The 13,417-nt window shown below is 35.2% G+C and overlaps 2 protein-coding genes across 3 annotated transcripts in view; one reads left to right on the plus strand and one right to left on the minus strand.

Moving 5' to 3' along the window:
* The window catches only part of LOC135195037 (BLOC-1-related complex subunit 5-like), a 579,421-nt gene that overhangs the window by 197,556 nt on the left and 368,448 nt on the right, over positions 1-13,417 (minus strand).
* Positions 1-13,417, plus strand: part of LOC135195036 (uncharacterized) — a 116,245-nt gene that overhangs the window by 76,434 nt on the left and 26,394 nt on the right. For both annotated transcript variants that reach the window (XM_064221357.1, XM_064221356.1), the window contains exon 3: positions 74-238. In XM_064221357.1, the coding sequence (XP_064077427.1) occupies positions 74-238 (165 nt within the window). The remainder of the gene's footprint in view (positions 1-73; positions 239-13,417) is intronic.

A 13,417-nucleotide genomic window follows, 5' to 3' on the forward strand; every position in this document is an offset into this window, starting at 1 on the left:
CCAGAGGGTCCTTAGACTAAGCCTCCCTATAATCAGTGGTCCCCCGCAACTCATCCAGTTGGACTGGCTTCAGGGTTCACGCTGGATCGCTTCTTCAGGATGATCACAGTGGGTGTTGACGGGGAGTGCGAGGGCGGGGAAGGGCGGCTGGGTGTTTGCATGCTCGATGGGGCGTGTCGAGGCGCCGGAGGCACGCCTACCTCTTCCTGCATCTACGGATACGGAAACTGTTGCATAGGTAAGTCTACGTCTTCTTCTGTAGTTAATCACAACTTCTACTGTCTTTGACAAAAAACCACCTCTCAAGGCCATTTCTAATATCCTATTATCTAAATACCACTGCAACAAAATCAAAATACGACCGTTAATTATCAAGGCCTTCCAAGCAATGCACCACTGGGTGAAAAACCAGCAACAATAAACAAGTCAACTGGACACAAATACACAACAATTCGCCGACATTTCCTCAAGTAACGGAAAACCTGTCTACGCTGAGAAGTAAAGGTCTTTCAATTCACTTTCACCGCTTTTTCCGCTTTCTTCCTTCAAGGGCAGAACGACACAATACACAAACAGGACAAAAACGTGAATTGTAACAGAGCAACAGCAACAAGGGTAACCTGCAGAGCCTTGATCTAATTAATGGCCATTTATGACTAACAAAATACACACTGGGTTATAATTAAGACTGAGGTCACTAATGCAGACGTTATGTGAAGCTGCCAAAACAGCAAACAACTAAACAAGCACCATTCCACAAAATAAAATATCCATATATAAAGAAAATATTAACAAACAAAATATAAAGGAAAAATAAAGTATAAAAACTAAATATATCAAAATACCACAAATCTGTAACACCCACAGCTATATATACCTAATAACAATAACCGATGGAATAAACACTAACACAGATTCTCGTTAACAGCATAAACTGAGTCAGTATATGAGAACACTATAATGAAATGTCATGCAGTAATCCCATTCGATATGAAATTAACTGCAGATACACTCTTTCAATCGTAACAAAGAAGAAATTTTGATCTCTAAAACCAAGCACAAGAAATATGTAAATATAATAATAAAAAAGGAACTAGGTATCTATATATCTATCTATCTATCTCTTGAAGGGAAAATCATATCCGCTAACCTAGTTACTTCTTTCGGGTACAAGATTTCTTAATCACTTGAAAAAGTAACATTCAAGGATACTTAGCACTTGAACTAAGTTATCATTCAAGGAAATTCACCCCCAAGAACAAAGTTATCATTCAAGGAAATTCAGACCATGAAAAAAGTTATCATTCAAGAAAATCCAGCCCTTGAACAAAACAAAGTTATCATTGGAGGAAATTCATCCCTTGAACATCGTTCAAGGAAATTCAGCCCCTGAACGAAATTATTGTTCAAGGACATTTAACCCTTGAAAAAGTTATCATTCTAGCCGGTCAGCCCTTGAACGCACTTATAATTAAAGAAAATTCAGCTCCTGAACAAAGTTATCATTGGAGGAAATTCAGCCCCTGAACAAAGTTATCATTCACGGAAATGAACAAAGTTATCATTCAAGGAAATTCGCCCTTGAACAAGGGAATAAATCAGTTCATTTTCGAAGGGCTGAATCTGCGCAGATCCAAAGAAGAGGGTTATTGGTCTTCTAAGTTTTCTTTTGCCATGAACGTTGACACATCTTGGATTTTAATAACGCAAAACAACCAAGTTACAAATCACAAATAAAGGCGTCACGAGAACAGACAGAATGATTTTCCCACGAACGAGGAGGAAGACACTCCGACAAATCCATCACGTTCTTCCCCTACTTAATTCCTCATCCATCATCCCTCCGTGGGTTTTCGATAACTTGACTTACCAACCTGCTTCCATGCTTGTCAAAGTGCGTGTAATGAACTCACTTAAGAGATGAGGTTTCACTGGAAAGTGCTGGCGGAAACTTCGACCTATATCTATAAATCAGTGGTCTTGATTCGTGACGGGCGGAGTATATAGTTAAGTGCTCTCTCTCTCTCTCTCTCATTACAATATCTGGAGTGCAGTTTTATTCACGAATTGTGTTATCTTGATCTTATTATGCTCATAAATCTGTTGAAATTTCACATCTAGAAGAGTTTCTTTAACGTTATTTTCCGAAGCTAACCTGCAGAGTATTCTATAACCCCACATCATAGACCCCTTTTGCATAATGGTCTACAATAGAGAATTTAACTCACGTCACGATAGCAGAGATTTTATATATATATATATATATATATATATATATATATATAGAGATATATAGATATATAGATAGATATATATATATATATATATAGATATATATATATATATATATATTATATAATATAATATATATATATCTATATATATATATATATATATATATATATATATATATATATATATCTATATATATATATATATATATATATATATATATATGATATATATAGATATATATCTATATCTATAGATTATATATATATATATATATATATATATTATAGATATATATATATATATATATATATATATACATATATCATATATATAGATATATATATATAGATATATATATAGATATATATATATATATATATATATATATATATATATATATATGATTAATTGATCATGCCTATTAAAACTGGCGTCACAACATGCAGGTTATTGACGCTGTAATAAATTTGAACAGAACTAAAAATAGATAAATGATATATACGTATATATAAAATATATATTAAATAAATAACGCACATAAATGTACTGCACACAAAAATTTCGTTGCAAATACGGATACCGTTAAGTCAGTTCAGATTGTCTGTAGTTAGGCTAGTCCACAACTATCGTAAGAAAAACTCTTCCTCTCCGTCTCTCTTTCACAAACACACACACGCACACAAACAATGCCAGCAATCTGGGAAAATGTATGCATGATACGAAAAAAGGAAATGAGTTGTAAGAATAATTTCCAAGACCCGTACACAACCCCAGAACGTCCAATGTCAAAACAGTTTTTGAAAGATGTGACATCCTGAGAAGAAATTCTCCGGTTTATGACCTCTGAATGTCTATCAAGAACCCTAAGAAAGCGGACGGACTGCATACATACATACATACATGCAAACAAACAAACATAACACAAAACTGCGACGCAGAAACACACACACACAAACATTCCTGTCCGGGAGCATCGGTCGATATTTGCAATCACTTTCTCATGTCGGTCAACCGAGCATGATTCTATTCTCGTCCTTTTTATGTAGCGGTGGAGTAGAGAGAGAGAGAGAGAGAGAGAGAGAGAGAGAGAGAGAGAGAGAGAGAGAAGGAAAATGTGATATATAGTGCAGATTTTCTGGTAATAATGTGACGCAGTCAAGAAAATAAAATAAAACGGGTCCTAAAAAATGATAACTCGTGTAACCAGAGACATTATTACATCATACTCTTCGTATAAGTACAAAATATCATATATGAATTCAATTCAAGCCTTTCCAGTTTGTTTTTATAGCGTATGATCAAGCAAACACATGCGCGTTACACAGGTATATTTCTGTCTTTTGGTGACCTAATTAAAGAGAATGGACATATCACACAAGCATACAGCAAGTATTTGGCGGCAACAACGTATTCATGTATTCAATTACAAATACTAAAACATTGTGCTTGGATTGTGTACATTCTTTAAAAATTGTGCTAGGATTGTACATATATTCTAAAAAATGTGCTATGAATGTGTAATAAAAAAAATGTTGCTAATTCTGTGTACAGACTTAAAAAATTGTAATAGTAATGTGTACATACTAAACCACTTCGCTAGGACTGTGTACATACTAAACATCCGTGCTAGGATTGTGTACATAGTATAACACTTCGCTAGGACTCTGTACATCCTACGACATTGTGCTAGGACTGTGAACATACTAAAAGATTGTGCTAGGACTGTGTACATACTAAAAAATTGTGCTAGGAATGTGTGCATACTAAAAAACTGTGCTAGGATTGTGTACATACTAAAAGAATGTTCTAGGATTGTGTACTTACTAAGAAATTGTGCTAGGATTGTGTACATACTAAAAAATTGTGCTAGGATTGTGTAAACACTAAAAAAGTGTGCTAGCATTGTAGACATATTACACATATAAAATTGTGCAAGCATGATTTCAACTGTTTACCCATAAACACGAAAGCCAGCAAAACGATCACGTAATATGCAATTCCCAGAGAGAGAGAGAGAGAGAGAGAGAGAGAGAGAGAGAGAGAGAGAGAGAGAGAATAAACGATCACAAAATCAAGCACAATTATTAAGTAATTCCTAGAGAGAGAGAGAGAAGAGAGAGAGAGGAGAGAGAGAGAGAGAGAGAGAGAGAGAGAGGAATGGGTCGACCACGTAAGCCAGCACAACTATTACGTAGTATGCAATTCCTAGAGAGAGAGAGAGAGAGAGAGAGAGAGAGTCGATCACATCCAGTCACTCTCCGCGCATGAAACTAAGGATGAAATCGAATGTGACTGCAACCGCCTGATGTCATCCATAAATCACGCGCTCAATAAGCCATAAATGACGCAGTCAGTTGTGTGTGTGTGTGTGTGTGTCTGTCACACCAGCGCTCCCTAGGAACGATGATAAAATACCTATACATCTGAGGTTTCTACATTTGAAGTCATTGTTTAAAAGAAATACTTCTTTAGAATGTAATTTTAATAATCTATTACCGTTACTTATTCCTTACATTCATCTGAATTCAATGAAAACATATTCCTTTGGATGGTGTCATAAAAAGACACAAATGCATTGTATATACTCTAGATTAACTTGCATAATAATAATAATAATAATAATAATAATAATAATAATAATAATAATAATAATAATAATAATATAACTACTTATTAATAGTATGAGCGCGTCCCCACTGTGAATAAAAGTATAAAATGAAATAATAAAAAAAGGATAAATTCAACTGAAATTGTTGACCGCATTCAACAATATCAAAAATGACACTACAATATCGATAATACAAAAGCAACTAAATCTCTTTTTCATGTCGACACTACAAATTACTGCTCCAAAACAGACCTTTTCCCTCAAATTTATTTCCTTTTTTTTTTTTTTTTTTTTTTTTTTTTTTTTTTTTTTTTTTATTTTTTTTTTTTTTTTTTTTTTTTTTTTTTTACCGCAATGAAAGCCGAAAATGGAACTAACATAAGCCACAGTGTTTTCTAATGGCTGTGAAAGTGCTATTGGCCGATCCAGTACGCACAATGGTTGTTCTTTTCTTTTTTCTTCCGGGCAATATACTGTAAACATTACATCCTTGTCTGCTATACCAGTGGCCACAACGAAATAAGAAACAATGATGGGATCCTATGTTTTTTTTGGTTCCACTTTTATGAAAAATCTGGGGGAGATGCCATAATAATAATAACCACATAATAATCATAACTCATCATCATTTTCGCCAGTAACGAAAAAAGACGATGCTAAAAATTGCGCTAATAATTATGTTATCCTTTACGGCCTTGACTGAAAATAAGTAATCTATCTTTAATAATATCACAAAAATTGAAACTGCAGTCGGCCTGTCTGTCTCTCTTTACGCTTCACACACACACACACAATACATTTTAATATATATATATATATATATATATATATATATATATATATATATATATATATACATATATATATAGTGTGTGTGTGTGTGTGTGCGCGTGCGTGCGCTTCAAAAAAGATATATGTATATATATACGAATATATTGACGTGTAGTTCGACGCAAACGATCGCACTCCACCCGTGAGAGCGCCTGCAGTCACGACCTCTCCCTCTCCCTCCCCCATCTTTGGCACAACCCCCTCCGGCAAGAAAGTACTACTTCTGAGGCGGCCCTTTGCATTATGCAAGCTTGCCGTCACGTCGAAAGGCGCTCGTTAACGCGTGCCGTCCCGTGTCTCGTTCCTACACGCAGTACGATAATGGTACACGGAGAGGATGCTTTTCGCCGACAGTCAGGCGTATGAAACGTCCGGAGACAAAAATGGCATCGTTTTAATATACAGTCTAAAGGAAGTGGTGCAGGTAATAAGCCGGTTTTACGCTTAATTTAGCTCGTGATGATGGTGATTGAAAAATGGTGCGAAAGCATGTCCATAATCTCACTCATTATCTATCAATTGCATTAACGGCACGATGGTCATGGTGATGCTTACTATAAGTCGCATAGGTGAAAGGGATGACAAGAATACCATGGAAGATTATAAAAAGATCAAAATCACCACCGTTCCGGTAAATTAGTCTCTCACTCTCTCTCCAAGTAACGCACCATCATGGCTAACTTTAACCTAAAATCAAATCTAAAAACTACTGAGGCTAGAGGGCTGCAATTTGGAATGTTTAATGATTGGAGGGTGGATGATCAACATACCAATTTGCAGCGCTCTACCCTCAGCAGTTCTAAGATCTGATGGCGGACAGAAAAAGTGCGTACGGACAGACAAATGGCCATCTCAATAGTTGTCCTTAACAGGAAACACAAAAGGGTCTAGCAGAACAACTGCAGGATGTATATGAAAAACGTAAAGCAGAACGTGCTAATTTAGATAGTGAAGTTAAACAAAGCAGGATTATAGATAAAACAAAGTATCTGAAAACAACCCTGATGATGCTGACAGACATTTATTCCGAGAAATGGCACTGGTGTTAACATAACTCACTTTAATATTGTAAAGACAAATCCATGGGCTGAAAAAAAAAAACAGTAAAATACCTCATAGGAAGAATGAATCAATAACAATATCAGAAAAAGGAAACTAATTAAAAGGGGTTGGGGATGGATGACGCGGTTTAGATTGCAGTAAATATAGAAATTTGATCAATTAAAATACGCAAAGGAAGCTTTTTAATTAAATCAGGATATCACCACAAAACTTATGAAGCTTGCCTATCAGAATACATTGTGTGTTTGAGAAATAAGACTGGAGAAAAATCTAGAATATGATTAAAAAAACTAATAAGAGTAGCAGAGTAAACCACCAAACGAAGAATTAACTAGTAGGTGAAAAAAAAGATTGACGAGGTTTTGTCATTCGACTATTCAGGTGAAATGATATCCATCACAGGTTCTCCCGAATTTAAATTTAGTGAAAATCTGAAAAAAGCGAATCAAACAATGGGCAACCTAAATAAGAATTGGAAATCAAAATACAAACTCCACATGAAAGTATGGCAATACATTGGCCTAGTGACATCTGTATTGCTGTACAGACGTGAATCGTGGAATGACTATGAAAGTATGCATTAAGGACGAATAAACTTGGAACAAGAATATTAGGGATCATATGGAAGGGCAGAGGAAGCAATTATACCATATCGAAAACTTAACAAGTTCCGCACGGAGATGATAATGGGAATATGGATTTGCCCTTAGCACCATCCACGAAAGAATAGTCGCGATAGTGCCAACTGGCCCCCAGAGAGCTCTAAAAACGTAGGGGAACCAAGACCTACTTGGATGGGAACAATGATACCGGAGGCTGAAAACGAAATCTGTGGAATGAAAACACAGTCAAGAAATTATTGGCGGAATTTCTCTGGGGCCTCTTGTCTAATGCGGTATTTGAATCAATGACGATGCTGATGATATTACTTTATGCAATTGCTACAAATACTCACTGCCTCAATATAGGATGATATATATATATATATATATCATATATATATATATATATATATATATATATATATATATATATATATATATATATATCATATAATATTTAAACAAGTAAAAAAAATGCCCCGAAGATTCTTCGGCACAATCAATTTTTCTGTACAGCACATAAGTTGTATGAAACTCTCAGGCATGGCCCATGAATCTTTCAGCCAAGGCCTGGCGGTGGCCTGAGTTGTTGGCACTTATAGCGGGGCCAGACACACGATCATGGCTGACCTTAACCTTAAATAAATTAGAAACTACTGAGGCTAGAGGGCAGCAATTTGGTATGTTTGATGATTGGAGGGTGGATGATCAACATACCAACGTGCTGCCCTCTAGTCTCAGTAATTTTTAAGATCTGAGGGCAGAGAGAAAAAGTGCAGACGGACAGACAAATAGCCATCTTAATAGTTTTATTTTACAGAAAACTAAAAATAGCACTACAGTGTCCTCTGTTGATGGTAATCAAGGCCATGTGGCCATCCATAACACTACCTGGAACGGGTTGTAACCTAAGTACGTTCATGAACAGCTTTGGTTACCTTGGCAAAATTTTAACTTTGGTTGATGCACAGATGCCAGATTCGCTTTCCATTTATTAAATTATGACTAAAGTAAGGAATGTAACTAGAATATATATTGTGGACACATGTACGAACTCAAAACATAGATAAACCACAACGGTTGTGGTTACATGGATAAGACACTCTAGGAATTAGCACCAAGGAACTTTTAATGTAATTGGAATCAATCTTTTGGAAGGTTCATAAGCCCATTGGATTTTTTTTATAATTATTAAATCACCGCCAAGCCATAATCTGCAAGCAATCATTTCTGCCAGGTAACTTGAGAACAAGCCTGCATTGCCTCCTGCCACATAACTTGAGAAATAACCTACCTGAACTCTTGTAACATGACTTGAAAATAAACCTGTTTCATCTCCTGCCACATAACATGAGAAATATCCTGCCTCACCTTCTGCCACATAACTTGAGAACTAACTTGCCTGACATCTTGCAATATGACTTGAGAATAAACCTGTCTCTCATCTCCTGCCAGATATCGCTCCAAATAATTTGCCAGAACCAATATACTTAGTAAATCGTTTGAGAAAAACATTCCGAAAATTTCCTGTAAATCGTTTGAGAAAAACATTCCGAAAATTTCCTAAGTACGTAAATAAGAATTTACTAAAGAATCTTTACATCAAGGCAATTACTCTAGAGATAAAACACTGGAAATTACTGAAGAAACTGTTTTCAAGATATGACAAACATTTTCCTTAAGAATCAGTCAAAGAACCACCATATCCAGAATTTTACCGAAGAAATAAATCTATCTAGAATTCAACTTAAGAACCATCGTATCCAGAATGTTACTACGGCATCTAAGTGTGTTTCCAGAAAGTCGGTAAAAGAAACAATAAATCCATGACGTTTAAGTTATGATCCAATGTACAAATGATATCCCTAAATAAACAATTTATCAGTCACGGTGCAGAAGAATCTGCACCTTGCGCATTCCCCAGCTTACTCATTTCATACGACTTTTCCGCACCTGACAAGTACACCTTGAGAATCTTTTCTAGTGGTGACAATTCAGAGGCTCACTTTAGTACTATGTCGTCTTGGGACTAAATTATATCTTAGATCTTCAAAATTTTCCTGGGAATAACATAGAAAATTCGTTTCAGAATCGGGGACATAGGAGTTCCAGTTAAGCCTATGTACTTCTTTTTAATAAAATTAATATCTAATTCTTCCATAGAATCTTACAAAAAATAAAAAAAATAAAAAAAAAAATTCGCCGACCAAAATTGTAAGTACAACACTCTCCGGAATGCTTGGGACTATGCCCACTCTCTTTAAGATTTATCCTAATCCCATGATTTCATTCCTAAAGAGACCAGCGTCGAGGAGAGAGAGAGAGAGAGAGAGAGAGAGAGAGAGAGAGAGAGAGAGAGAGAGAGAGAGAGAGAGAGAACGTGCGTCACTGGACGCTGCGCTTCACGTCCTCAAAAGAAATCTTTTCAAGCAATCAGACAGAGAAACATGCAATTCCGTCACCCAAGTTTTTTACGACGTCTCAACATTCGGGCTCAAGGTGACCTTTAGCCTATAAAAACAAAACTTCCATGAAACGTCGGAAGAGTATAAAACATTTCTACAAAATATATATCTGAAAAATTTTGACAGAAGTGTCGGCCCTGCTTCAGAGAACCTTGAAAATTGGTCTTCTTACAAAGATCTGTCTTCTAATGCAAGAGAATAGTTGACTTTCATAGAAAAAAAAATAAAGTAATTTTAGCTTTTCACAATAAAAACAAAAACCTGCATGCTGCCTACTTACAAAACGCACGTTCATAATTCCTAAAGCATGCAAACACAAGCAAATGTTTTCAACAAAATCCAAAAAGAATTCTTAAAATACACAAAGAAGCTTCCTCCTACGGTGCATAAATCAAACGCATATACGCTATCACAGACAATCTGTTGCACAAGCGATGACAATGAAATCTCTCGACAAAAAGCTGATGGATCTACGCATAAATTAGTTCAACACTATCCCTATTCTTATGCAACATGAGCGCAAGGACATTAGGGAGCTTCAGTGGATAAAAAATGGACCTAAAATAACAGTAAAAGATGCTGGTCACAAATACTTATTGTAGCATGTTTCCGGTATACAGATTAAAATCATCAATAATAATAATAATAATAATAATAATAATAATAATAAATAATAATAATAATAATAATAATAATAATAATAATAATAAAAATAAAAATATAATAATAAAATAAAAATAATAATAATAATAATTATATAATAATAATTATAATAATATAATAATAATAATAAATAATAATAATAATAATAATAATAATAATAATATGTAAAAGTTACAACAAGGACGAAATTAAGAAAACTAGCAAAATTATTATTATTATTCAAATGATGAAACCTATTCATATCGAACAAGCCCACAGAGGCTACGGACTTTAAATTCAATCTTCAAAAGAATATGGCGCTCATAAGAAAGTATGCTAAGGTAAAAAAAAATACAATAAAGAAGAGATCTCACTAATCAAAAAGAAAAAAATCAATACATATATAAAAAATGTATTAAAATGCAAATGAGAATAGCGTACCTGTGGTAATATATCGCATCTTTACTTGAACTTCTGACGTACATAATAACAGTTCTAGAAGTGCAAAGCTAAATGACATGCAACTAAAGCCTAGCAGAAGGAGGGGAAAAAATCCTATGGCATAAGAATGTCTTGAAGGCTGGGAGCTGTCGTAGTTTCTTCAGCAACATTGCTGCAACGCTGACACATTCAACACCTCGGCGCATGCAGTCTGACGCCAGCCATTATGCTGCAACATCCACTCTCCTACCTTTTAGGGAAGTTCGAAAGTAAAAATAAAATGTACTGTTAGTTCTTGGATTTATCACACCGTTTACTTGGTATAAAGTAAAGCCAATCTCAAGAGGCTGACCGAAAGGGCTTGTTTTTATAAATGCTGTACAAGTTATGAACAATTAACTACAACTTTTAAAGTTAGTAATCACTGCGCAAACTGGGATGTTGAATCGGGAAAAATTCCTTACGGGATAGTTCCCCATCCACTCTCAAACTCCAAAGAAAATAAACGGAGGAGAGAGAGAGAGAGAGAGAGAGAGAGAGAGAGAGAGAGAGAGAGAGAGAGAGAGAGAGAAATTTCATATTCCTTCTTCAGTGCAAAATGCAAAACGTCTGGACAGCGGAAGTGCCACTAAACATCACCACGATATCCAACACCTAAATCATTGCTATCCATAGAAGAAAAAAAAGCCAAACGCAAAAGTCACCAGAAATGGAATCCTGTAATAAAAGTCACGTACATGACATCACCGTATCTGTGACAAACGTGACGTAACAAATATCTTATCGGAAGAATTTAAGTGGAGGCGCTGCTCTGGCAGGAAGGTGTGAATCAAAGCAAATAATGGATACCGAGGCAATTATTTAACGCTCCCGTAAGCACAGGATCCTCGACAATAATTGGAAAATGCAAAAAAAGAAAGAAAAAAAACTGGACGCCATTCAAAGACAGTCAAGGTCGGAGACAGTCTTCGTGTTTCATACTAGTCCAGTCAGATACAGCAAACCAGTTTATGTAATACACAGGTTTTTGTAATGTTTGATTACCTCTAATGTCGTTTTGATGCAATGCTTTATCACCTGTAATTACGAAGCTGTTTTCATAATCAGCACAATTTTGACAACTTCAGAGCCAATTACCTGTTAACTTTCCATTATCCAAGATATACTATTTCAAAAGAGAGTGAAATACGATCTTAATAAGAATTAAGACAACTGTACACACGCATGGATGCATGTAAAATGAAGAAATTGCAGTTAAATTCTCGGTTATAAAAATATATTACTATTAATAAACATAATAAATACACAAAGACACATATACGTAGTCTTATTCGTAAAACTAAGACGATGAACTCATCAAACAACTTTTCCTTACAGTAAAATACATTTATTCACGACAAAACAGACAACTATTAAATAATATTTAACTTTTTTTAATAACTTCAGAATGGTGATACCCTATCCTAAAATAAGGAGATAAAAAAAATCCTACCTATTAAACCCTACTGTACTTTCAATAAAATGTTTATTCAACGGAAGCCCCTGTTTTACTGGTCAAAGGTTATTTCGACTGTCAAGAGAACTTACATCTTTTTTAATCCTCTCTTCAAGAAACATTTCTATAGAATTTCTTGGATTTTACTGCATCTCCTTTCCTTCCTTTCTAACGTCGCTTTTGTCTTTGTCTTTACCTCCTTTCCTTTTTTTGGATAGGGCTCAATAAGGATATTTAACTGCCGCACAATGTCCCGTCTCTCCATAGTAAAAGTGGTGTAGTAAGAGAGTTACGGCGCCGACTGACTTTTTGTGCACGCCTGTGATCAGTCATTAAGGCCTTAATTGGTATTATGAAAATAGCTATTGGGTTGCATCTTCTCTTTTTCTATACAGCAATTAATTTCCCCAACGCGACCCACCGACCGACCAACGAACAATCCTCTCCTCCCTCTCTCTCTCTCTCTCTCTCTCTCTCTCTCTCTCTCTCTCTCTCTCTCTCTCTCTCTCTCTCTCTCGTCTGCCTGTCTATTCGATTCCTCAGGAGCTAATATATATTCTGTGCGCCCTTAGTAGCAAGCACTGCATAATTTTCCAGATATGCTTCTACATATCATGTCTGGTCATTCTATCATTCGATTATTTATAGCATAAAGGTCTCTCTTTGCCACAGAAATGACGTCCAAAGAAACTTAAGGGTTGAATGAGTTGCAATCCTCCAGTCTCGAACCCTCCATACAAAAGTGGTGGACAGATGGAGTTTAAAACCAAAATTACAATACTTATAAAATAAAAAAAAAAATTCAAGGGCATATAAAATAACCGAATCACAAAAATTACAAAAGGCAAATATGTAGTCAAAACAACAATGACACATAAAATATATGTATAAAAAAGAATGACACGAACAAACCAAACAAAAACTAAAACTTCAAGGTTAAGAGCACTAGAAGCCAAAATCTGAAAAGAAGAATAAAATATGAAATTGTAAAATTCCAAAGACAAAAAGCTGTAGATAATAGCCATCAGACAAATAA

The sequence above is a fragment of the Macrobrachium nipponense genome, chromosome 15 (genome assembly GCF_015104395.2).
Source record: "Macrobrachium nipponense isolate FS-2020 chromosome 15, ASM1510439v2, whole genome shotgun sequence".
In the NCBI taxonomy this organism is placed as follows: domain Eukaryota; kingdom Metazoa; phylum Arthropoda; class Malacostraca; order Decapoda; family Palaemonidae; genus Macrobrachium; species Macrobrachium nipponense.